The 24,981-nt window shown below is 46.6% G+C and overlaps 1 protein-coding gene across 2 annotated transcripts in view; it reads left to right on the forward strand.

Moving 5' to 3' along the window:
• Positions 1–2,601: 2,601 nt before the first annotated feature.
• Positions 2,602–24,981, forward strand: part of LOC147900602 (pentatricopeptide repeat-containing protein At4g35850, mitochondrial-like) — a 106,125-nt gene continuing 83,745 nt past the window's right edge. The window contains exons 1-3 of one of the 2 annotated variants that reach the window (XM_087376976.1): positions 2,602–2,851; positions 10,263–10,440; positions 10,557–10,719. In XM_087376976.1, coding sequence (XP_087233102.1) covers positions 2,782–2,851; positions 10,263–10,440; positions 10,557–10,719 — 411 coding nt within the window. In that variant the 5' untranslated portion in view covers positions 2,602–2,781. Of the gene's footprint in view, positions 2,852–10,052; positions 10,163–10,262; positions 10,441–10,556; positions 10,720–24,981 lie in introns of those variants that run through there. The other variant, XM_087376977.1, reaches the window with a different exon arrangement.

The raw sequence follows: 24,981 nt of genomic DNA on the forward strand, positions 1-24,981 counted from the left end.
GGCTGTTAAGTGCAAGCATCAAAGGGAAATAATTGATCATTTTTTGGTCCCCCAAGAAAACATAAAAGCTAAATTTGGCACATTGCCAAGGTCTTTTGAGCTCATTTGAGTGGGTTGGTTGGTATGCATGCAGAATACAATGGTGAATGGCAAGATGCTCTAAGAGATGTGATGGACGGCCTGCAGGCTAGAGTCTTTAATTCTCAACATACAGCACTAGCAAACCCTTTTTGGGTTGATGAATAATGGGACGCTCTTAAGATCACGAAGAAAGATTGCTCTCCTTGTCCATATTCTCTTAGTTTCAAGGATTGCCTTTTGGGACGTTAAGGGTGGGGATGTAGAGATGATTAAAACTTTCGTTTTTTAAGGGGGTTTGCCCCAAGATGTTAATTCTAACTTGTGAAGCTTTTTTTGAAACGCTAGAGTAATCTACAAGTGGGAGATTGGAGACTCTCCATGTTGTTAAATACATTGTATAAATTTATGGCTAAGGCAATGGCCATGAAAATTGGGGAGGTATGCACCTAGGTGGTGGATAGGGAACAATGTTGCTTTATAAAAGTGTGGGATATTTTTAAAAATATCTTTAATGTCTCTGTAGCTCTTGATTTTGCTTGTGCTACTAGCTAGAAATGCATGCTATTTGGTCTTGATTTGGATAAGGCCTATGATCGGGTTATATCCTTATAGTGTTTGATTGGCTAGGGGTTAGTTTGTAAGAATGGTTTCATCCTTGTTTTGGGTAAGGCCTGCGATCGGGTGCGCTAGGACTATATCCTTATAGTGCTTGATTGGCTAGGGGTTGGTTTGTAAGAATGGTTTCATCCTTGTTTATGAATGTTTTTGCTATCTTGTGCCTAAATGGAGGTGTGGTGGGCCATTTGGACCTGCACCACTCAATTTGACAAGGCTTCCTTATAGCTCTGCTTTTATTTGCAAGCTACACAGTTCCATCAATGTGCATGTTGAAGGTAGCTTTGGTAGATGGTCGGCTAAAGGGAGTGGCTCTGTCGTCAAGCTGCTCCTAGTTATCTGTCGATGACTTGATGGGAATATTGAATTGATTTTGCCTAGCCTTGGGCTCAGTATGTAGCTGGCAGGCAAGTTTTTCCTTAAGAATTGGTTTGGTTTTACACCAGAATGGGCTACTTCTTTGGAGGTTCAATAAATTCAACGTTGTGAGGTGATCTAGTATTTGGGTGTACCCCTTGGATGGGGGCCAAAGTTTGGCAAAGATTCGATTGGTTCAAAGGGATCAAGGCTAAATTTTGTAGTTGTTTGGTATGGTTTGAATCTTGGCTGGAATGCTTGGGTGCAGATAATTAAGCAATTCTTTTTGCTTCTACCACATATGTGGTGACTATGTGGAACTTTTGAAGAAGTCATTGGCTTGAAATTGAGAAGCTCATGAGGGCCTTTCTTTGGACAGAAGAAGGGGAGGAAGGTAAGATGCATGATGTCCCTTGCGATTCTCTTAAAGTTCCTAAGTTGATAGGGGGTCTTAGGGTCCCTAACATTCAGTCAAAGAATACATCTCATATAGGGAAGTGGCTAACTTGGGTGTTTTCTAGCACCTTATCATGGGTTGAGATAGCCAATTGATTTATCGAGCAAGGGTAGGGATCAAGGGTGGGGTCCTGGTGGTCAGGCTTTTTTTAGACTTTCCACTGCAAATAGGAGATCTGTGGGATTAATCTCTGCTTGGAAACTGTGTATTGGCAAGCGTTATGTCCCCTTCTGCCTTTGGCTTGAGTCACTAGAGGAAAAGTCTATAATCATCCTCCAGCTAAACTTTGATAGGCTAGCTTCAAAACTCTATGGAAAAGGGGGACTTAAATTCAGGACATCCACTTTGTACTCTAAAGGCCTTACCACTAGCTAAATAAAGATGTTGTGAAAGAAGTAGAGTATGGGTATGATAAGAGGGAAGGGGTCCCTCCACTCATAAATAGAGGGACTTCCATAGTAATCTCTTTATCCCTCCCCTTGCCTTTCCACGCATCCCCTCCTCATTTCTCCACTAATTAATACTTTTTGAATTCTTTTCAATTCCGGGGACCTATTTGTTGCATAAGTATCCTTCTATGTAAAATCTCACCCTCGAGTCACATATTGCATATCATAAGAGAGCTACCACTCCCCCCCAAAAGAAAGGGACTTGGTTTATTTTGGCATGAAATAATTCCAGGGTCTTATTGAGCTGTAAGGCCTATCATAAATCAAACTAAAGTGTTACACACTCACTTTCAAGACGATGATCACTTTAAAGATGGTGAGAATTTTAAGAAAGAAAAGTTACCTATCATATTTTTACATTTTGAGTTATCCATGAAGAGAAGCTTGAGGTATAGCTTTTTAATACCACATCAAGTTAGATGCAAAGCAAACCACTTTGAAATGTCATAAAGGAACCAAACTCTTTTATCTGCTTTGGGCTAAATTCAGCAACCTTTTTTGCATTTCGAAACTTACACTACGATCCATGCCACACTCATGTGACTCTAAGGGTTAGTCATGGGGTATAGTTAGATTTACACTGTGGCTCCTAGGCTAAACAAAGAAACCTTTTTTTAAACTTACAGAGGCCAAACATAGCAACCTTTGTTACATTGTAGTGGAGTCCTCATGTGGCACTCATCAAACACTTGAAATTCTCATAAACCGAGGCCACTCTAATTCAAAACTGCTCTGCGAATGGCACAAACGCACCTGAAATTGGACGAGTTTTTTTTCTAAGCCCTTGATAAACCTGCAAAGCACCCTTTGTCTTCCAGGAAAATGCCTGCCATGCGCGCCTGCGCCCTCCTCCTGCGAGCTCGCCCATGGCTGCAGCCCGCCTTCTACCCGAGTTTGTCCTTTCCTCAATAACGTCGCTTCTTGTCCGGGGTATGGAGCATTAGAGGGATCTAGAGGTTTGTGGATGCACGATTGAATAAGGTTGGAGAAACTTAGAGATTCGTGAAAACGCTTTCCGAATCGCGGAAGCATTTTGGCCCACCACAAGAAAGACGGAATGCGAGTAGCGGCTTGTTTGGTAGCAAGTAGTTATCGTTTGTGTTTTTTAAAGGAAATGCGAGGCACTCATCTTTATTTACTACCGTCGTTCATTTGATACATCTCTAAATATTACAGAGAGAGCGTCTTCCTACATTCAGTTAGTTATGCGTGGCTGATCAGTACAGGTCTCTCCTACATGATGCATTTCCAGAGATACAGACTGCAGACTTCTTGGGAAATGCAGTTGTTACTCGATTCCTGCACAATGGTTACATGCTTGCATGCTTTGCTTAGTGGAATGCACTAGTTACTTGTCCAAATGACTGCTGACTTTGCCAGTGTGCAGTATGGAGAACTTTATTTGAAGACCTCAAGATAGTGTAGTTCTCAGAATGGAGCAAGAAAGGAGGTTATTGGGCCTCTTGTAAGCTTTCATTAGACCTGCGAATGTTAACCCTTTAAGGGTTCTCCATACTTGTAATGGAAGGGGCTCATCATAATGTGTGTATTGGAGGAGGAAGCTAGGCTTAGGTGGTAGTTTATTTGTACAATGGGGTTAACAACTCCCCCCCCCCAAAGAAAAGAACCTTCTATTATGAAACTTGAGAAGACATACAGATCAGCAAACTTGACCAATCCAAAGGGGCAGTTGGCTGCTGTTCTCAAGACCCCAGCTCACTAGTGGGGTTAATAACTTGGATATGCACTACCTAGATTTGGGCTTTGTGCTTCACATGTCCCGCGGTGGTCACAGTAGCCCTTGTCTGGAGCAGAGCCAGCATCAGGCGATCGAGACAGACAGCACCTACAGATAGTAGCCAGCGCTCCATTACTGGTTACGTCTCAGCACAGCCTAGCCTATACCCGAGTCTCCCATGACACCCTCATTGTGCTTTACCCTGGTCGGATGATGAGGATCATGTTGGTTTCCCCTCACATCACATCACTGATGATGATGATATGAATATGTACTTCCTAGGACTTAGCTTTCAGCACGGGTGATGATGCTCATTTAGTAGCTCTACCCTTTCTGCTCATTGTATTAGGTTTCCGTGAGTCTCATAGATCCATCGGTCTTTCATAGACTTTAATAAACTTTATTTCTCTCTCTCTCTCTCTCTCTCTCTCTCTCTCTCTCTCCATTACATGCCTCTCTCGCATTGGGCTTCTCTTTATGTAGTCCAGTCTTTATCACATTGAAACTGGCGCCCTTTCTTGGGCTCTTGGCTTTATGCTCTCGTAGAGTTACTATGCTGGTACAAGAGCTACTATGTCTGGCTGCAATTGATTTATATAGGTCCACACAAGTTTCCATTTCTGTGCATCACATAAACCTTGCACATTGAAAGTCAATCACTTTATTGGTGCCAACATATTTATAGCTATGTACAGGTTATGTCACACAAAAAAGGCAAAAATCAGGACTGCATGTCCATCTCAGGATCAGGGATCCGATCATGATGTGGAATCACAGCCTGATGTCTGGCCATTCAAAAGGCAGCTTCATCTTCTGGAAAAAGAGTGCGACTGGGAGTAACTGCAGCCCAAGTAGGACCCATTCCTGAAGTTTATGCAGGGGTATATCCATTGGAGGATGCACCAGTCCATATCCGAGGTGGAGGGGCTCTCCTAGCCGAGAGTATTTTCTCAGAGTTTGCCAACCGTCACTTGCATTCTCTTTTTTTGCAATAGGCTGAGTTGCAGAAGACATCGAGACAGCACCATTAGCAGTAGGAAGGACCTTGGCCTTTGCTTTATCCTATACTGCAATAGCTGGTTTATTACTTTTATTTTTAGGCCTTGGAGCATCCTTGTTCTATATTGGGGCAGGCATTGCATCCGGAGGCATTTTATGCAAGACCAAAGGGCATTGTGAGGCCATGTGGCGGCATTCGAAGCAAGCTCTAGCAAAGATACCCCATTATAAAAAGCACTCCCCATAGCAACATTATTAACCGTGATAGAGTATGACTCTGGTGTAGGGACATCTGTGTCCCATAAAATGCAAAACCTCTTAGAATTTCCATTTGGCTTGGGGGGACACACCACCTTCTCCAGAGAAGCTGCAATTCTCGGCAAGAGTTCTGTATTGGGGTAGGCATTGCATCCAGAGGCATTTTATGCAAGACCAAAGGGCATTGTGAGGCCATGTGCCGGCATTTGAAGCAAGCTCCAGCAAAGATACCCCATTTCAACTTATAAAAAGCACTCCCATAGCAACATTATTAACCGTGATAGAGTATGACTCTGGGGTAGGGACATCCGTGTCCCATAAAATGCAAAACCTGTTAGAATTTCCATTTGGCTTGGGGGGACACACCACCTTGTCCAGAGAAGCTGCAATTCTCGGCAAGAGTTTCACCAAGCATTGAGGAAAGTCGACAACCTCCACCCAACCCAAACAACGATGCCTAATCAAAGCCGAGTGATCTTGTGCAGGAGACCAGGGAAAAGCCTGCACCATTTGCTGCATATAATAAAGAGGGAAGTGCTCCAATAGCATCGGCTTATGGTGCTCATCAGTCATAATAACTTCAAAAAAACCTTTTGCTGCATGGTGGACCTTTTGGGCAAAGCAGCCCCCAATTGTATTGGTCAGCTAGTTCTCTACATCTGCTGCAACGAGCATACGACTTGGGAAGGAAATAATTATAGCATTCTTGGCATATTCTCGGACCGGATCCACCATGTCATCAACATCAACCATGATTCCCACAGTGGGGACAGGATCTGTTCTGTCTTTCCTAGTATCCTCAAAACCCTCGTGCATCGCATTGAAGACTAGCTTTGCCTCATGGGAGGCATGAAGGGGGTTATCCTGACCTACCACATGCTTTCGCTTCTTAGAGGTGGTCCTTATTGTAAGTCTTGTCTAATGGACGAGTATCAGCCATGTTGAGATAATAAAAAACTCAGATTCTGTTTTTTTCACACAGAAGAAGGTCAGAAAGCTAACTCACACTCAAGCTATAAACAACGAGGTGAATTTGGCTTATAAAGAGTAGGATTTAGAGAGCTGGGAAAACAGGAAATAAGGGAGCAGGGAAAGGCGTATAGATAGCAGGAAGTATAAACAGCAGTGGATGTAGATATGTGGCAAAATTTGCCCCTAGAGTATAGACTAAAGAGGCGCAGATAACCCTAACAGGTAGATTAGGGTATGAGCTGGAAACAGTGGAAGTAAAAGAAAGGGAAAAAGAGGGTGAAATGCACAGAACAGTCAGGGCTTAAAGGGCGAGCAGAAGCAGAAGAAAATGCGCCCATAAAATACACGCACACGACCCAACACACATCAAGGGCTCAAGAAAGTATCGCGACAAGAAAAGGCCTCCCGGGGCTAAATCCCAAATTTACCCCCAAGGCACTAATTCCTAGGGAGAAAGTTGCACACCCACATCCCATGGCCCTGCCTACTTAGTTTTCCAAGGTCTTGCCCACAACCAAGAGCCACTTGGCTAAGCACACAACCCAAGACAATTTTGTACCTAGGGTTGCAACACCATATGTCAGCCGTATATGTAATCGTACACCAGGCTTACCAACTTGCCTGGCATCCGCACAGCTAGCTTGCAAGTCGTACCCTAGTGTACCAGCTCGTACTCAGCTAATTCATTCGTACATGCACAACTGACCCGCCTGTAATGCCGTATGGTTACTCCGTACACAGCCATACCTAACTACCCGTACAGCAGCGAAATCCCCTAACTGCACCAACCAAGCAATTTGTAGAGCCCGTACGCCAATCCGTACACTCGTGGACGTGATTGGGCGTGTTGATTTCTTTTGTTTTCACTTCTTGTCACGACAATTTTCTCAGGTGCTTCCATGGAAATGTCATGTGGCATCCCCCCTCTTCATTTGCCCCCATTGCCCCCTCTAGTGGGGCAATTTTAAAGCCAAACCAATGATTTGCCCCATGTCCCCTCTAGTGGGGTATTTTTAAAGCCAAACCAGTGGCCAACTTGAACTTCTAAAGGTCCTTTGCCCCCTCTTGGGGCTAAATCCCAAATTTACCCCCAAGGCACTAATTCCTAGGGAGAACATTGCACACCCACATCCCATGGCCCTGCCTACTTAGTTTTCCAAGGTCTTGCCCACTTGCAAGTACAAAACTCACGCCCTCGTGACATATCCTCTCTTGAAACATGGCAAGCGGCCTCGATTGCATCTGGATGTTACAAGGATATGCAATAATTGAAGTACATGTGAATATACCAACATAGAAGCATGCATTACAAACTGACATAGCATATAATATTGTGCAGAGCCTAGGATAGCAATCCATACACATTGCACAAACTATCTCATAATGACTAGTACACTATGAGCTTACTAAAAGAAAGGGAAAAAGAGGGTGAAATGCACAGAACAGACATGGCTTAAAGGGCGAGCAAAAGTAGAAGAAAATGCGCCTATAAAACACACGCACACGACCCAACACACACATGCATAGTGGGCTGAACAAATTCGAAAAGGAATTGGTGACAAAAGAGATGCCGGGAGAGCTCGTAGATGAGGCCGAGGGCTCAAGAAAGTATCGCGACAAGAAAAGGCCTCCCGTGAAGGCAATTCGCCATGAATCGGTGCAATGGGGGGGGGGGGGGGGTGATCAAACCAGCTTTGACACAAAGGGTACCCAGATGAGGGAGGCATTCCCAGGGCTTGATGCAGCTCGAGTAGACAACCTATGAAGGGTTAGAGAACTCAGCTCACCATGGCTCCTGCTCTCCACGCTCCTCACCAATGACCATGCCCCCCCTTGCCCCCGCCCGTCCCCTCCCCCCAACACACACACACACATTACACACACACGCGCACACACACACACACACACACAAAACACGCGTGTGCACACATACATGTATATATATGTATACATGCATACATACATACATACATACTATATGTGTGGGAGGTGTGCGCATGCAAGGCACGTGTCCGGAGCTCAAACCAAGCTCATTCACGAGCTAACGCATAACCTTTTGGAGAGCATCTTCATATTGCCACACAAGTAGTTACTCGTGCAACCAAGAGCCACTTGGCTAAGCACACAACCCAAGACAATTTCATACCTAGGGTTGCAACACCGTACGTCAGCCGTACATGTAATCGTACACCAGGCTTACTAGCCTGCCTTGCATCCGCACAGCTAGCTTGCAAGTCGTACCCTAGTGTACCAGCTCTTACTCAGCTAATTCATTCGTACATGCACAACTGACCCGCCTGTAATGCCGTACGGTTACTCCGTACACAGCCATACCTAACTGCCCGTACAGCAGCGAAATCCCCTAACTGCACCAACCAAGCAATTTGTAGAGCCCGTACGCCAACCCGTACACCCGTGGACGTGATTGGGCCTGTTGATTTCTTTTGTTTCCACTTCCTATCACGACGATTTTTTCAGGTGCTTCCACAAGCAACCTTGCTAATTGCATCCAAGGCATGGAAATGTCATGTGGCATCCCCCCTCTTCATTTGCCCCCATTGCCCCCTCTAGTGGGGCAATTTTAAAGCCAAACCAATGATTTGCCCCATGTCCCCTCTTGTGGGGTATTTTTAAAGCCAAACGAGTGGCCAACTTGAACTTCTAAAGGTCCTTTGCCCCCTTTTGGGGCTAAATCCCAAATTTACCCCCAAGGCACTAATTCCTAGGGAGAACATTGCACACCCACATCCCATGGTCCTGCCTACTTAGTTTTCCAAGGTCTTGCCCGCTTGCAAGTATAAAACTCACGCCCTCGTGACATACCCTCTCTTGAAACATGGCAAGCGGCCTCGATTGCATCTGGATGTTGCCTCCTCATCCATTTTGTCTGAGGGGCTATCTAAATATGAGGCAACTTCCCACCTTTGGAACCAGCCATGAATATCTAGCCACCATCCTGAGGATAGTATCTTACTCTTATTTGTTTTTTGAAGTCTTCTACTTGCTTCCCATGCCTTTCTTGGTAGTCTGTGTATGTCCATGGCCTTGATCTTCTTGATGTATTTGAAAACTCTTTCCAATGCCCTTATTTCAATTGGTTTGGTGCTAGTCTCTAGAAGCATGATTGAGTAGGGTGTGGTAATTTTGATTCCCAAGTGCCTTCTGATGAATGATTTTTGCATCTTCTCAATATCATCCCATTTTGATGCTGAGATACTTCCTCCCCAAACTTCCACCCCATATAACACTGTCTGTACAACATATGCATCAAAAAGGATACTCCGAATATTCTTGGACCCCATAACCACCTGTAGCCGCTCAAGTCTCCTCCACGCTGTCCTTGGGAGATTGCATCCCTAGAAGGCTACTGCATACATGGCAGAGAAAGAAAGAAAGATGTATTAACGTCCGCGGGAGGCCTCGCGGGCCTATGGGACAAAGTGCACCAAAAACAAAAGACTCATACAAGCCTCAGTGGGCTGGAGCAAAGGTGGGCTAGGGCGCTTGCTGCGTACTAATCTCTTTTGGCGCTGCCCTATCACTCCTGACTTCTACTTCTTTTATAGCAGCGTCTCCAAGCCAGATTCACTATTGGTTCTTTTGGCAAGCTCTTTTGGATATTGGAATTTATCACTGAGGCTGGAGTTTCATCTTTTCTTCACATGAGTTCGATATTGGGGCCTTTGGATTCTATGGAAGGACAGAAATCATAGAGTCGTTGGAGATTCCACTTTTTCCAGGTTTTCCTATTTCCAGATGTCACTTAAGCAGTCTTTTTATGACTACCTCAGTGCTCACCAGATAGATTCCTCTATATACTTGTCTTATATTGAAATCTTTTGATATTTGTAATGGCATGTTCCCTCTTTGGGAATTGCTTCTTGTAATATAAACAAATATGGATTTCACAAAAAAAAAGTGTGTGTGTGTGTGAAGTACAATATAGCATGGGACATAGTTTGAGGAACTTTTTTCTAAAACTACATGGGAGAAGTACATATTCTCTTAACTTATTTCTTTTCTCTCTCACACTTGCAAGCTTCACTTTTGCAATGATGATGCACTAAAATATGATTGGGTAATTTACTTGCATCTAGGGCAGTCTGGTTGTTGCAGGGGATAGTTGTGTAGTCATGTTTCGAGAAGGAACATAGTTGTGGTGTATTAGGCAATTGAACAGATGAAAGGTATTGCTAGTACAGTCAACAAATGTTATCCTGGAGCAGGAGTGAGATGGTAAGTAATTTCTTTGATTCTTATAATAGATGGGACTTATGTGAGTCTTGGGAGGTCCCAAAAGTTATAGCTAACAGCATGCTTTTCTACATGAGTGCAGGCCTGGATTCACTTGAGCAACCAACCATACATTCTTACCAGCAAAATTTTGCGAAGATAGGAGTAGGAAGAATGCGGTTTTGTTCCTCTATGATTCGAGGAGACTATGAGAAAAGAAATTATGCAAAAGATGTGCATCAATACACTGATGTACTGTACAACCTTAACAATGTCAATAGGTAGTGCTTCTGGTGATGTATTATCTTTTTCTCAGGATGAATTTAATATCAAATTTGCCTACTAGAGTTATTTTTTGCGACTGCTTGCTTGACAACTTCTTGTATGAATTCTGCAGGCCATTTCTCTTACGTGATGTGTATGACGACATGCTTTTGGATGGAATTCAACCACTTTCAGACACCTTCTCGCCACTCCTAGTGGGGTGTATGAAGGGTGGTCGACTGCAAGATGCCTTTTTCTTTTATGAAGAGATGAAGTGTATGGGTTTTATACCTGATGTAAGTATGCTCTTGTAACACTAATGCTTTAGCAACCTTTGACTAGTGGGACTAACAATTTTTAGTGAACTGTTTGTCTTCTAATCTGCCATCTAATGTTGTGAATCTGCTCTCATAACCTCAATGTTCTGGGAATGGCTGGTAAGACTAGCAGTCTCTATGACTTGTTTAGCTTTTGATCTGCTACTTTCTCTTGTATTGAGTTACCGGCTCTGCTTCTTGCCACGGACTTCAGGCCATGCTATTCTTGACTTGGCCATCCAACCCACTGTATAGTGCTCTTCTGTTTCTAGACTCGCCAATGACATACATCATGATGCCGATAGTGCCAAAAAAAAAAGCTCATCATAAAATGAAGGTTCAACGAGTTGTCACTCCCAATGTACTTCTAAGCATAGAGTCCTTTGATTTAATTCTGCTTTGAGCTGAATTGGTGTTTGCGTTGGTGGAAGTCATACTGGTAGTATGGAGGGGGAGTTTGGTGGAGAGGGTGGAGGGATGGGCTAAGGTAAGGCTAGTTGAAAGCAGATGTGTGAGTGATTGGCTCCGTGCATGAGTGGGTGTATTGTTGAGTGTAGAGGTATGTGAGGAAAAAGCAGAAGATCCTATGCATGTGTTTGACAAGTGTTGCCCATATTGTATGATCGCAGCTTGCTCATGTGTGTTGCTCCACCTCTTATCGTTTATTGTATTTGGTTGTCTTCGGTCTCATAGACCCTTTGGTCTTTCAAAAATGTAATTAACTTTTTTTTTTTTCTTTCTCTGCTTGCATGGTATGGGCTCTGGCATTAAGATCTGCATCAAGGTCTCCCCCCTCATATAATGCCAAGAAGAACAGTGATATTTGGACTTTTCCTGTAGAAATCTTTGCATACTCAAATGTCTATGGGGAAAAATAGCATGTTGCAATATACACACCTTAGTGGAGGGCCTGTTGAGGTGGATCCACATGTATCTGGCCAGCTTATCTATGCTCAAAACTGAGACATAGGGCTGCAAGGTTGAGAGGACCAAGACGGCCACCCCTCCTGATCTTGGTACCCCTTTGTCTATATATGTCTCTGCCCTATGGATTGACAGCCATACGTATCATGTACCATGGTAAACTGCTTTTGGGGCTTTGATGGGTCTTGTGTAGACCATTAGATCCCTTGTTTGTGTCCTGCTCGAACCCCGGTCTTCTTTTGGCATCCATGAATGTGGTTGTCACATGCACCCCTGCACTTGGGTGCAAGGTGACACACTGGCTACATCGACAAGTGCATTATAGTTCCCAGATAGGAGATTTTGTTGTATGGTGTGACCCCTTTGTGAGCCCTTGTCCAGGGACAGTCAGGCACAAGCTACGTAGGTCAGTCTCTCAGCCTTAGGTCAAGTTAGTAATTCAGTTCTTGTTCACTAGTACCCACTTGAGAACAGTAGGTTAAGTGTTTCCATCTTATAGGTTAGGTCTTAGCCTAGGTTAGGAGCTCCTTTAGGGCCCCCAAAGGCTGGATAGGTAAGCAGGGAAGGCAGCCTGCAAAGGCTGCCCAAAAACTCCCCTGGCAAATGAGCCAGGGAGGGCTTTTATAGGCTGGTTGTAGGCCAACCAGTCTGTAAAACAGACTGACTCAGTCGGCTGTTTACAGACTGGGTTGGCTCAGTTCCAGCCCTATAAAAGGGCCCCTTGGCTGCCCTCTTTCCTCATTCAGGGTACGAACCCCGGTCTTCTTTTGGCATCCATGAATGTGGTAGTCAAGGGTTTTCCCCTTGTGGCATCCCTATCAACTCTCTGGGCATTCTCAATCTGTTTTTTATGGACTCCATATTTCTCATGTACGATAATCGTGTCTGTATCGGATGTGTACAATTTCCAAGCAAAAACCTACGAGCAGAAAAGTCCGAGCGATAATGTTTGACACCAACCATGCTTGTATATTTCTTAAAGGAATATACAATTCTTTCTTAATTTCTCATTTATGGAACCATATACTTACTTATTTTTCATTATAACCCTCATTTTAGAGAACATCATCTAGATATGAACAAATAGTGAACACTTTAGAAACTCCTATAAATACCTCCCTACCATACTCTCTTTTGAGGATTTTAGTAATTCAATCAATTTAAAAGAGTTTCCCTAATCTTTAGCAATCCTATATTTGAAGCGCTCATATAACAATGTATACCATATTCCTTGGATGAGTAGGAAAAAGATATTGGAAACCTCATACTTGAACCCATTTTTAATCGATCTCTAATACATTATCAAATATGGGAAGGCAAGGGAGGGATTTTCAAAATATTCCAAATTCTCCAAACCTACTTTTAAGAAAATGTGGTCTTTAGTGAACTCCTTCCTACCATAATATGAATTAGGGAGAAGTTGTAACTCTCATATACATCTTGAAATTTTCAATTTTTCTCTTTTATAACTATAAAGAGTATAATTTTAAGCCTACCATTGCATAGATAATGAAATTTTGAACAATTTTCCTTTTTACAGCTCCTCAATCTGAGCTAAGGAGCAAAAGTTATGACTGCTTTTGCGTAGGCTTTCCAAGGGTATTCCACCGGCGGAATAGGGTTGGGGCAAGCTCTTCAAACCATATTCCTCTGGCAAAATACACTTAGAGGGTCTATTAAAAAGGTATTATATATTTTTCTTAGGTCATCTTGAGGAACTATAAAGAGGATATTTGCTCAAAATTTCATGATCCAACCAATGGTGAAAGGAAAAGAATAGATTTTTGAAAGTTATAAAATAAGTCACCACTTGGACATTATATATGTATATTATATAAGGTATATTTATATCTATATCTATTTATCAATATTTCATATTTACTTACATATTCCTTGAAATAATTTGAAATTTTTGCTCCCCAAAAATGAACTTGAGCCTAAATATTTTGACCCCTCCCACCTTTTGTCCGCTCGTCGCTCGGGGGGTTTTTGCTTGGAAAATGGAAACCCCCATTTGTATCCAATGGGTTTGCATCTTTCCTTTTTGCATGATGTTAGGTCCTTGCTTTTTCTTCTGTTGTCTTCCTTAAAGGTCCCCTGTATAACTTTTTGATGCCCGTGCCCATTGACTACGCGCGGTAGATTCCACTTGTTTGGACTGATCCGCTATTTTGGGTGCAACAGTTTCTTTGATCTTTTTGGAGACTTGCCCATGATTAGACTGCAGCTCTTCCAAGCATACTTGGAGCACTGGCCACCGTTGAACTCTTTGTTTGAGATCTTGTATTTCTAGTTGGAAAGCCTTGGTGTGTTTTCTGTAACCTTTGATTTTGCTCGTTAAGGGTATCAGAGGCATCCGCTTGGCTGTCCATTTTATCCATACATGCTTTCAGATTTGTTTTAGTTTCACGCTTCCCTTATTTCCTAGGCCTTATCATGGCATCGTTTTAAAGGCATCTTTCATTTCTCCCTTCAGTTTATCATATGAAGCCTTCTATCTATGGTGTATCGGCCTTAGGTATGTTTACAAGGATTGAACATAAGCTGAAAACAAAAAGGGGGGAGCTGAATAGCCCGTTTTTCTTTTAGTTTCAAAAGAGAGTTTGTTTGAGTATGCTTGTGCTTTCTAAGTTAGAAATGTTTTTTTGCCTCTTTGTAGTAAACGATACATAAGTGTAAAGGACCATTTAGCTTTTTATCTTTTAAATAAGAGAGAGAGAAAGAGAGAGAGAGAGAGAGAGAGAGAGAGAGAGAGAGAGAAACAAAGAAAGTTTATTAAAGTCTTCGGAAGATCGATGGGTCTATGAGACTGTGAAAATCCTGATACAACAAGCTGTGGTAGGGGAGCTACTAAACGAGCGTCCATACCAATGCAAAAATGCAGAATGGCAGTACTAAGTCTAAGTATAGCATAGTCATGTCGATGGTCGACTATATATATATATATATATATATATGCTGAGATTGATATATAGTCGACCATATATATATGTATATGTATATATGTATACATATATCATCATCGACAGCAGCAAGATATCAGGATGGATGAGGTAGTGGAGGCATGAAGTCGACAACAGAGTGCTGTCGGCCACTCGGAGGTGCGGTCCTGGCACGTCTCCTGGTCGTAGCTCTGCGTCTGACCAGGGCTACTGTGACCCCCGTCGGTTGGGCTCCGACTCCAAACAAGGAGGGGATGTCCCCAAGTGTGATCTGTGTGTCGACTCTTTGTCTGAGCTGTCGGGTCACAAGCTCCGGGTCACGATCATGTCGAGGCCTCATCTCGTGGGGGTCCATGTGATCTAGCTGAAAGAACTCCGTGATAGAGCTCTGAGAGGGATCAGTTGAGGAAGAAGTCTACTCTTGTCTCCGTGCTTGGAGTATCCTCTCACGGTGTCTAAGTGCCTCATGAATGAAACCTGCCTAACACCGTTGGTTTGGGTAGGAGAGGAAACAGGCCAAAGTCCCATAACTATCCTTGAAGAGGTAGTGGAAACGCCCTCGGATCTCATAGTACACAGGACACCTGAAGATGAAATGCTACATATGCGCCTCTCCCTGGGTAGTCGCTCTGCTTTGCCTCTCTCGATGCGAAGTCTGTGTGAAGAGACCCGGAATTGCCCAAGAGAGATCATCAGCGAGTGGGGTAGGTGAATCTACGTTTATCTTGGTGGGTCAATGAAACCCTCCGCTGTGATGTGTAAAAGTAATCTTTGTAGAAGCTAAGCTTCACTGGGAGGAGTTCACTTGGTTCCAACTAGGTCCGAAATGTGTGTAGCTGTAGTAGATCCTCACGGATAACCTAGTTGACCTCGTGTGATAAGAGGGGAGAAAACGGAGCATCCATGCTGTACTGAAAGGGAGGTAGTCTATCCATGTGGAGCCCCAATCGCTCAAACCATCTCTCTGTACGTGCATACCAGCACCTCTGGTCTCCTCCTGCTGCAAGTGCCATAGAAAAGGATAGAGCTATCCATGGTAGCCTGCTACGCCACGAGGTATAATCCTCATATTCCCTAACTGGGTATAGATACGTGATGACCTGAAATGCAGCATCTAGCTGTAAAGGGGGTGACCCAAACTCAGCCTGAATGATCTGGTGAGGAACGGATGACTTACCACAAATCATCCGTGATAACATGAGAACCTGTAGATGCTCCACACGGGCCCACTCTATATCCGATAAGTCTGGCCCCCAACAAGGGCTGCCGTACATTCCTGTTGGGCGAATCAAGGAGTCAAAAAGCAACCCCTTGGTGTGTGGACCTTGAAAGTGCAAGCGGAAGCGAGACCACCATTAGGACACTCGGAGGTCCAGGCTGCTCTCTTGTGGAGGCTGTCATCCAGATTCTCCTATACGCAGACGATGTAGTACTACTATCCTCTTCTGCTACTGGTCTTCAGCGACACCTGGATGGACTTCAGGTCTTCTGTGATACACATGACTTGAAGGTCAACCTTGGGAAAACCAAGGTGATGATCTTCAACACGTCCAGACCCGCTATGCACCGAGAGCAGTTCCTCTTCGCCGGCGACCCTGTTGAGATAGTTGACTCTTACACATACTTGGGCATTGTCTTCTCAGGCCCGATCTTCACGATGCGCTCGGCCATGCAGGCCAGGATCAACCGGGGATACACCACTCTTGCCAGGCTGGAGCGACAGTGCTACCACTCCCACTTCCAGGACCCGCGGACCAAGTCTCTCCTTTTTGATTCTTTGGTCCGCCCAGCAGGCATGTACGGTAGCCCTTGGTGGGGAGTCGACCTTTCAGACACAGAGTGGGCTCGAGTCGAGCGCCTACAGATACTGATGTTTGCTCGGATGATCCGCAGCAAACCATCAGTACCACACCAGATCATTCTAGCAGAGTTCGGCGCCTCACCCCTACAGCTTGATGCGGCTTTTCAGGCTATCACCTATCTCCACAGAGTCAGGGATTTCAGCTCCTCCGCCGACGGTCGCCTCGGCCTACCTTGGCTAGCCCTATCCTCCTCTATGGCCTTATCTGTTGATGGGGACCAGCGATGCTGGTATAGTCGTCTTTCCAGTTGGTTCACCCGACTGAGCCTCGACTTAGACCGGTTGCCTCCTTTTCAGTACAGCCTCGACGCTCCACCATCTCCCTTCTCCCCCACTAACCAGGAGGTCAACCGGCTCATTCGAGCGGCGGATCTGCTCCAGCTCCACACCTGGTGGACATGGTTTCTTCACTCCAAGCTTCCTGTGAAGCTCGACTTCTACCACCGACACTGCCTCCAGATCTCACAAGAGGGCTTCATCACATCTCCGGGTTACACACAGCTTCATCTACCACATGCGCTCCGGATCTCCCTCGGTCAGTTTAGGGTCTCATCACACCGATTACGGATTGAGAGCGGACGCGCAGAGGGTATCCCACGAGAGGACCGCCTTTGCCCACTTTGCGACTTGCAGGAGATCGAGTCAGAGGAGCACTTTGCTTTCAGATGTCCTATCTAATATGCCATTCGAGGCCGGTACCACTGCCTCTTCCGCGACGGATTCGGCCCCCTCCCACACATGCTGCAGTTCCCAGATCAACGATGCCTAGCCGCTTTCTTACATGAGATGACTCGCCACCGAGATACCTCTCTCCGAGCATGGCGACACGAGCAACACACACAGTGCGAGGACACCCAGCGATCTATCACTGATTTCTTCCAGTCACAGGATGCCTCTCCTTAGTCTAGGCGACGACGCGGACGTGAGCGAGAGCCAGAGCCATGACAGCTGCGCCAGCAGACAGACTCACACATCCGGGTCCATGACATCTCGTCTCTGCTCTTTGCCCGCCCCACCGGGGTTACTGTTGCCCTCATCCACAGGGCCACCCGTCGCCCCCGACGACCGAGCTCGACTAGGCCGCGTGACGTCAGAGGCCAATCATCTATCGCAGGGTTTTTTCCGACCTCCCATTTGACGGCGCCTCTATGATTGGTCTCTGACGATCACCACCTGCACATATATACTGTATCTCCCCCCTCTGTCGCATTTTTGGTGCCCCCCCCCTTCTTTTTTGTATCATTTGGAGGTAGACATATATTTTTTGTATCAGGACTAGACACACCGTCCATAACCTCTTTTTTGTAGAAACGGTTGGCTGGCCCGTTTTGAGACCGCCACCGTTATGCTCATTGTATCAGTTATCTTTAGTCTCATAGACCTTCACGGTCTCATGAAGACTTTAATAAACTTTCTTTCTTTCTTTCTTTCTAGTCTGGCCAATGAAGCATACCCTCTCCTCAAGTGTGCGTGCATCGCGGGTCTCATAGTGAAGCTGGGTCCGGAGAAGATAACCCCAAGATAAGTGTATGATAAAACTATCTGAACAGATGACTTCGCAAATGTGAACTGCTCCTTATGCATGATGGCTCGAGATGTATTGAAGATCATGACCTTGGTTTTACCCAGGTTGACCTTCAAATCATGAGACTCACAAAAGGACTGTAGTGTGTCTAGGTGTCTCTGAAGCCCCTCTGTTGAGGAAGACAAGACAGCCACGTCATCTGCGTAGAGCAAAATCTGGATTAGTGTGCCCGCAAGAGAGCAACCTACACAACCCTATGTCTATATCACTGTCTCAAGCTCGTCAATGTAGAGGCCAAACAAGGTAGGCGACAAAGGACACCTTGTTTGACCCCGATGGTGCTCATGATCTCGTCTGTCCACTCGGATCTTGTCCGAACTTTGCCTGAAACTCTCTCGTAAAGTGCCATGACAACCCAAATGATCTCCTGGTCATAACCCAAGTCTTGTAGGCGTTGTATGAGGCGGGCTCTTGGAACCGTGTCAAAGGCCTTGTGGAAATCCACAAAGCAACAATAAACCCTTTGCCTCTGTGACCTTGCCTCCTCGATGATACATCTGAGCGTGAGAATGTAGTCCATGGTTCCATGATAACGCCGGAATTCGGCCTGTCTTGCCGCTCTAAGTCCTCGACACTCTACAAGTCTGCTAAACTCGGAGTCAAGTACTGATGCATAAATCTTGGACATGACATGTCCAATCATAATGGTACCGCAAGGGACCATGGGAAAGCATCGCCATGGATTTCATCTTTGATCTTCCTAGATCCAGATACGGGAATGATGGGATATGGACCATCATTGACAAGTTCAGCAAGTAGGCCTATTTCATTCCAGTAAGAAAAACTATAAAGGCAGATCACATTGCTTGATTGTGTTTGGCACAGATCTTCAAGCACCATGGGATGCCTAAGTCGATTGTTAGTGATGACTAGTTAATTTTGGAGAGTATTATTTGATAATATGGGGACGAAGCTGGACTTATCATCTTCTTTTCATCCTTAGTCAGTCGGACAAGGTGAGAATGCCAATTCCACGGTATTGGAGTGTTATGCATCTGACTAGAAAGTCGAATGGGAAAAGTATATTCCTCTTGTGGAATTTGCATACAATAACAATGTTCATAGCTCCACAGGAAAAGCCCCATTCGAAGTTATTTATGGAAAGGTGATTCTACCACCTATCCTCAGAACAAAGGACGAGATATTTGCAGCCGACCAGTATGTCCGAGACTTAGATACAGCTTTCTTTCAAGTATGGACAGCAATCGAAAGATCTCAACAAATGCAAAAGAAGGCAGCAGACAAGCAGCGGAGGGAGATAAATCTCCAAGAAGGAGACTAGGTCTTACTAAAGTTTGAAAAAGCACGACTCAGAAAGATGAAAGAAAATGAGAAAGTATACCCAAAGTTGTCTCCTAGATATTATGGACCATTCAGAGTTAGTGAGGCCATAAATGAAGTTGCTTTTCGACTGAGCTGCCCGAGACTTGGAAGATTCACGATGCTTTTCATTTAGAAGTATCAAGGACCAGAACCCACGGAACCAGTTCAAGAAGATCCACTTGAGGTGGGAGAGATGGAGGAGATCCTCCAACCAGAACAAATTGTATATCATACAGAGAAGAAAGGACCCAAAGGCAAGGTTATCCGATACCTTGTCAAGTTTAAGAATTATTTGGCACTTGATGCCAAGTGCGTAGATGAGGAATTCTTTTCAGAGTATCCTCAAGTTTTATAGTTGTATCAAGAAGCCCTTTTTTTTTTTTCAAAGAAAGGAACCTTCTATTAATGCTTGAAAGATTTCATACAAGACAACAGCCCCGAAGGTGCTGAGTATTAAAAAACTGGAAAAGGCTGAAAGAAAAACCGGCTTGTTCCAGAGAAGCCCAGCTCACTGCCTAGGGGCTCTCGAGAACTGGGGTTAACAGCCAAGTGGGGGGACTATACAGCCAGCGAATCCTTCGCAGAGTGAAAATGTAAAAAACACCTGCAAGCCAAGCCTTGCAGAAACGAGCACGCCTCTCAATAGTCGCCCTGGAGCCTGGAGTCCCACGCTCCCAGGTGGACCGTAGAGTGTAAATGATACCTTGCTAGATGGCAACCAAGGTAGCCGAGGGTCAAACCGGGTGCTCTCCCATCACGAGACTGCAACGAGCCACCCAAATGTTCCAAGCTGTGATGTTGGCTACCACCTCCCAAACACTGTCTTCCCTAGGGGAAGGAGGAGCTAGGGCGTCAGGGGGGGCTGCCTCGTGGAGTGCAATCCTTTGAATGCTTTGACCCTGTATCCGGTAGGTTGGGGAGATCTCATCAATCTGGAACGCGTGTCCTCCCTCTGTCAACCAAGCCACCATCCCCCAGGTGTAGTCTCTGTGAAGGCTCTGCATGCGTGTCATGATCCTGAAGGCTCTCATCTAGATCCTCGCTGCGCTACGATAGCTCCATAGGCAGTGTGGGATAGTAGTCTCCAGGACACCATCTGAGCAGCAATGGCACAGCCCCTCCACTCGCATCTGCTCCAACCATGGGCCGATGGGCAAGCCTCCGTGGGCTGCCAGCCAGAAGAAGTAAGAAATCTTCCTCGGTCGCACGCTGGACCACAACCGCATCCAAAACCTGGAGCGAACATCCCGGGGCACTCTCTGGGTCTCCCAGTGTCTCTCCCTCGAGGGGGTCCATCTCGATGAGTCCATCTGAAGTCTCCTGCCAATCCGTGTGGTGTAGGAAAAGAAAGGCACCTCATCTATCGTCTCAACAAGGCCGCCCTTGGAGGGCTAGAACCACTCCCCGGGGTCCCGTTGGACCTCCCTCAGGGGTCTATCCTCCCATAGCCAGAGGCGCCATCTAGAGGCGTCCTGCTTTGAGATATTGGAAGGATCGATGTGCCACTCCTTCCCCAAGTGTCCTACCACTCTGATCATCTGTCAGTGTATCCCATCAAGACTCCCATCCATCTCAGGGTCATTCCCAATGAGGGGTTGCAGTAGGCCTCCAGGTCCTACACGGAAGAAGCTGGGGTCCGTGCTGTCACGCTGCATCAAAATCCTCAAGGGAACACCAGTACGAGAAAACTGCCCCAGCCATTAGGTGTCTCTCGAAATGTGAAGTCCTTCCCACCAGGACTCAGGAATGGCTAAGTCGATCTCGCCCACATCCGCTGCCCTGCCCCTCTCAGATGCGCTAGGGCGTCAAGCCTCGTCTCTGCCTCCATAGGTAGTCTGCTCCAATGACCAAAAGACTCTGCTGGTCCACTGTCCCATTGTGCCCAACCAATGTGAGTCCACTGCCCAAGCATATGTCCCTCCTGATCTCTGAGCTCTGGGTGCCACATAAGGGGCTGACGCTCGAACTCCTCTCTACATCTGGGCGGAGCACAGATGAGACCCCCTGCTAGTCTCTGCCAAACCCTGTGAAGACTCCTCATCAGGGGGGAGCCCTTTCCCCTAAGGGGGGCCTTTGAGAAGATCCATCTATGTGAAGACTGCCACTGTCCTCGAGTGTGTGGGGTGTTCCTTAGAAGCCCTCTCTGTAAGAAGAGCTTCCAAGGCTCGGCACGTGGGGTGAGGCCACGAACCACCAGCTTGCTTAAAAGGGCCCTGCTCTACATCTCCGGATCAATGATACCCAAGTCTCCAAGTGCCTGCGGCTTGATCACCGTCTTCCAAGCTACTCGGGGGCCCTAGTGTTTCTGGTGCCGTTTGAATCGGCCTAGAGGAAGTTCCATACCAACCGTCGGAGCTGCCCAATGCATCCTCTGTGAAAGCACCAGCAGGAGGCAATATACCAGGCAGTGGCAAGAAGGACCTGGTTTGCCACTAAGGCGCAACCTGCGAGGGAGAGTTTGGCCGAGCTCCAATAGAGAAGCTTGCGCCGAACACTCTCAAGCACTGGGGCACAATCTGCTGCTTTGCTGTAATGTCAATACCCACCTGGCATTCGAGGTATCTCGCTGTCTGGCCCTGCGGTATCCATCTGAAACCAAAGTCACTCCCCCACTCACGGATCTCCTGTGTCTCCTCAAAGCTCGTGAGGAAGCCTATGGATTTCGTCTAGTTGATCCGTGCCCCCAAGGCCTCACAATAGATAGCCAAGGCGCCTCTGACTCTCTCTAGACTCACTGTGGTGTCCTCAACATACAAGGCTGTGTCATCTGCAAACTCCGAGTCAAGGAGCTCCTCCTCCTGCATGATTGGGAGCCTCAACCTTGTGAGACCCGCCACCTGTGATCTCAAAAAAGTAGCTCAGAGCCTCCGCTACAAACAGGAAGAGGAAGGGAGCTAATGGGCAGCCCTGGCGAACCGAGCGAGAGAGAGGGAAGGCCTCGCCTGTGTGTCCTCCGATAATCATCTGACTAGAGCTCCCTGTGCATAGCGTTGAAACTCCTCTGACCCATCTGTTTGAGAAACCCAATCTCGTCATAGTGCCCTCCAGGAAAGACCACTCCACCCTGTCGTAGGCAAGAGAAGGATGGCCAGTGATTGTGACTCCTCCCTGGACCAATCCACTGCCTCCCAGAACGTGAAGATGTTGTCGAAGATGCTGCGCTCCTGGACAAACCCAGTGTGTGTGTCATGGATGATGTCGGTAAGATGAGGCCGTAACCGCAAACTCAAGACCTTGGCGAGGATCTTGTATGCAGTATCAAGCGGTCCACCATGAGCTCCCTACCCCCGCCTCTACCCCCCGTCTCTACTTCCTTCTCCTCTACCTCCTCCTTCCCTCTCCCGTCAGCTGCCCCCTCCCCTCTCAGCCCGCTTCCTCTTCCTCGCTCCCCTGCTCACTCTATCCTGCTCCTTCCCTGCGCTTCAGCCTCATTCCTCCTCCTACTCCGCTCCCTACCCCTGCCTTTTTTCCTTCTTCCTATCTTCTCCCTCTTCCTTCTCCCGCGGCGTTTTTTGGGAGTGGAAGGAGCCCCAAAAATGTCAGAGTCGGCCTCCTCACCTCGATTGGCGATGGATATTCCGTCAGCCAATCCTACTCCACCTCCACCGGCTGCGAAAACTATTACTTTTTCTAAAGATGAGTTGCAGTAGCTCAAGAAGGACGTAGAGATTGAATGCTCTACCACGTTGCTAGCATGCATCTTCGGGTCTCACCCTTCCAGATCCCAAGCCAGAGATTGGATGCTTGCGGCTCTCCCCCCAGACCTCACTCCATGATTGTTAGATGTTCGTCTTCTGGGAGGAGTTTTTTTCCAGGTTGTTTTTGACACTCCAGAGGCTGCGAGCACTGTGCTCAAAGCTGAGTTTTTACACCTGGGACACATGAAGATCTTCTTTGACGCCTTTCATATTGGTTTCGACCCAGTGGAGGCAGATAAGGAAATCTTTTCACTCTTCATCAGATTTCCCGGGCTTCCCCAGGTTTACCATCGACTTCTTTCTGTTACTGGGGAGCATTTTGGTGCGGTTGCTGAGATTCCATCCCTCCTTGGGTTGCCATTGACTGCAGCAGAGGCAACCAAGGCTGATGGGGTACCTAGAGTTAGGGTCCTCTGTAAGGATCCTAAACTCACATTGGACCATGTTATGATCCAGCGCCCGGATGGTTCCTTTTTTCGCGAGAGAGTAGAGATTACAGGCAGGCAGGACCAGTGTAGGATATGCAGGACCATTGGACACTTTGCCAAGGATTGCCCTAGGAAGAAGAAAAGGCCCAAGAAGCCCTCTGGTACAGCTATTGCCCCACGGCCTCGACAGGGGGTGGTACAGGTCCAGCAGTTGCTCCTCGGTCTCAACAGGGTGGTTGTACAGGTCCTGCACCTGCTCCTTGACCTCCGCATGGCGGTCCTCCTCAGGATGGTGGTGGTACAGGTCCAGCACCTACCCCTAGGCCTCGACAGGGGGGTGGTACAGGTCCAGCACTTGCTCCTCGACCTCCACATGGCGGTCCTCCTTAGGATGGTGGTTTAGCTCCTTTTCGCTAGAGTGCTCCTCCACGCCAAAGTGGTTTAGCTCCTACTCGCCAGAGCGCTCCTTTGATACCGCCACCTTCTACCTCAGTTGCCTCACGATCTACTACTTCAAGGGCACCCGATGCATTCCAGTGGGTTTCAGTTCGTGTGCAGATCCCTCCTTCTGTTCACGAGGGTACACTAGTGGACTCTGCTTCACCTCGGGTTGTCCCTCCAGTCTTACCTCGCACAGTTCGAGACGCTGAAGCTTCGACCCTCTCTTCAGTTGCAGCTTCTCCCCTAGAACCAGCGGTGCTAGACACTCTCCTTGAGGCAGTAGAGGTCTCCGCGGTTGGGTAGACATAGGATTGAGAGCAGTCCTCACTTCCTTCCTTGGATAGGGGGAAGGGGATGCTTTACACTATTGATCCTCTTCCCTCATAAGGGATCCTTCGCACTTTGGTGTTTGGCTTGCTTCACAGGAACTCATTTTCAGCCCTGGTAGATGCTTCAGATTTCCCAGAGGAGGAGTTTGTGCCCTCTACTTTTGGTGAGCCAGTGATTGGGTTTCTTGTTGACAGGGCTTCTTCAAGCGGCAGGGTTCTTTCCCCTGTTGATTTTCCGCCACTTGGTTCCATTTCTAGCTCCTCAAGCAGGAGGTCTTCCCTTGTTGAGGGGTTTGTTTCCGCCACTAGGTTGGGTAAGGTGTTTCACTCTATATCCTCCTGTCGATGAGGATTATTAGTTGGAACATACAGGGCCTAGGTGGTGTCCCACATCGCCGCCGTAGACAGCTGATCCGAGATCAGCTTCTTCCACGTGTTACTGGGGGTTCCATTAATATCTTATTTATTCAGGAGCACAAACTAGATTCTAGATATTGTGCCAAGTCAGGCAAGTTGCTTTCTGGCCATACTTTTTGGTCGCTTGCCTTGGGCACCAGGGGGGGCACTTCTATTTCAGTTTCGCAGTCGGTTCTCCCCTTTGTTGTTGGACACTGAGTCATTATTTCCTCTAGAGCTCAGTGGATTATTCTGTTGATTGGAGGGCGTAAGATTGGTTTCCTTAACCTGTATGCCTCTAACATTAGAGGGGA

The sequence above is a fragment of the Dipteris shenzhenensis genome, chromosome 7, assembly GCF_047967505.1.
Source record: "Dipteris shenzhenensis isolate YYH24624 ecotype China chromosome 7, Dip_SZ_1.0, whole genome shotgun sequence".
Classification (NCBI taxonomy): Eukaryota; Viridiplantae; Streptophyta; class Polypodiopsida; order Gleicheniales; family Dipteridaceae; genus Dipteris; species Dipteris shenzhenensis.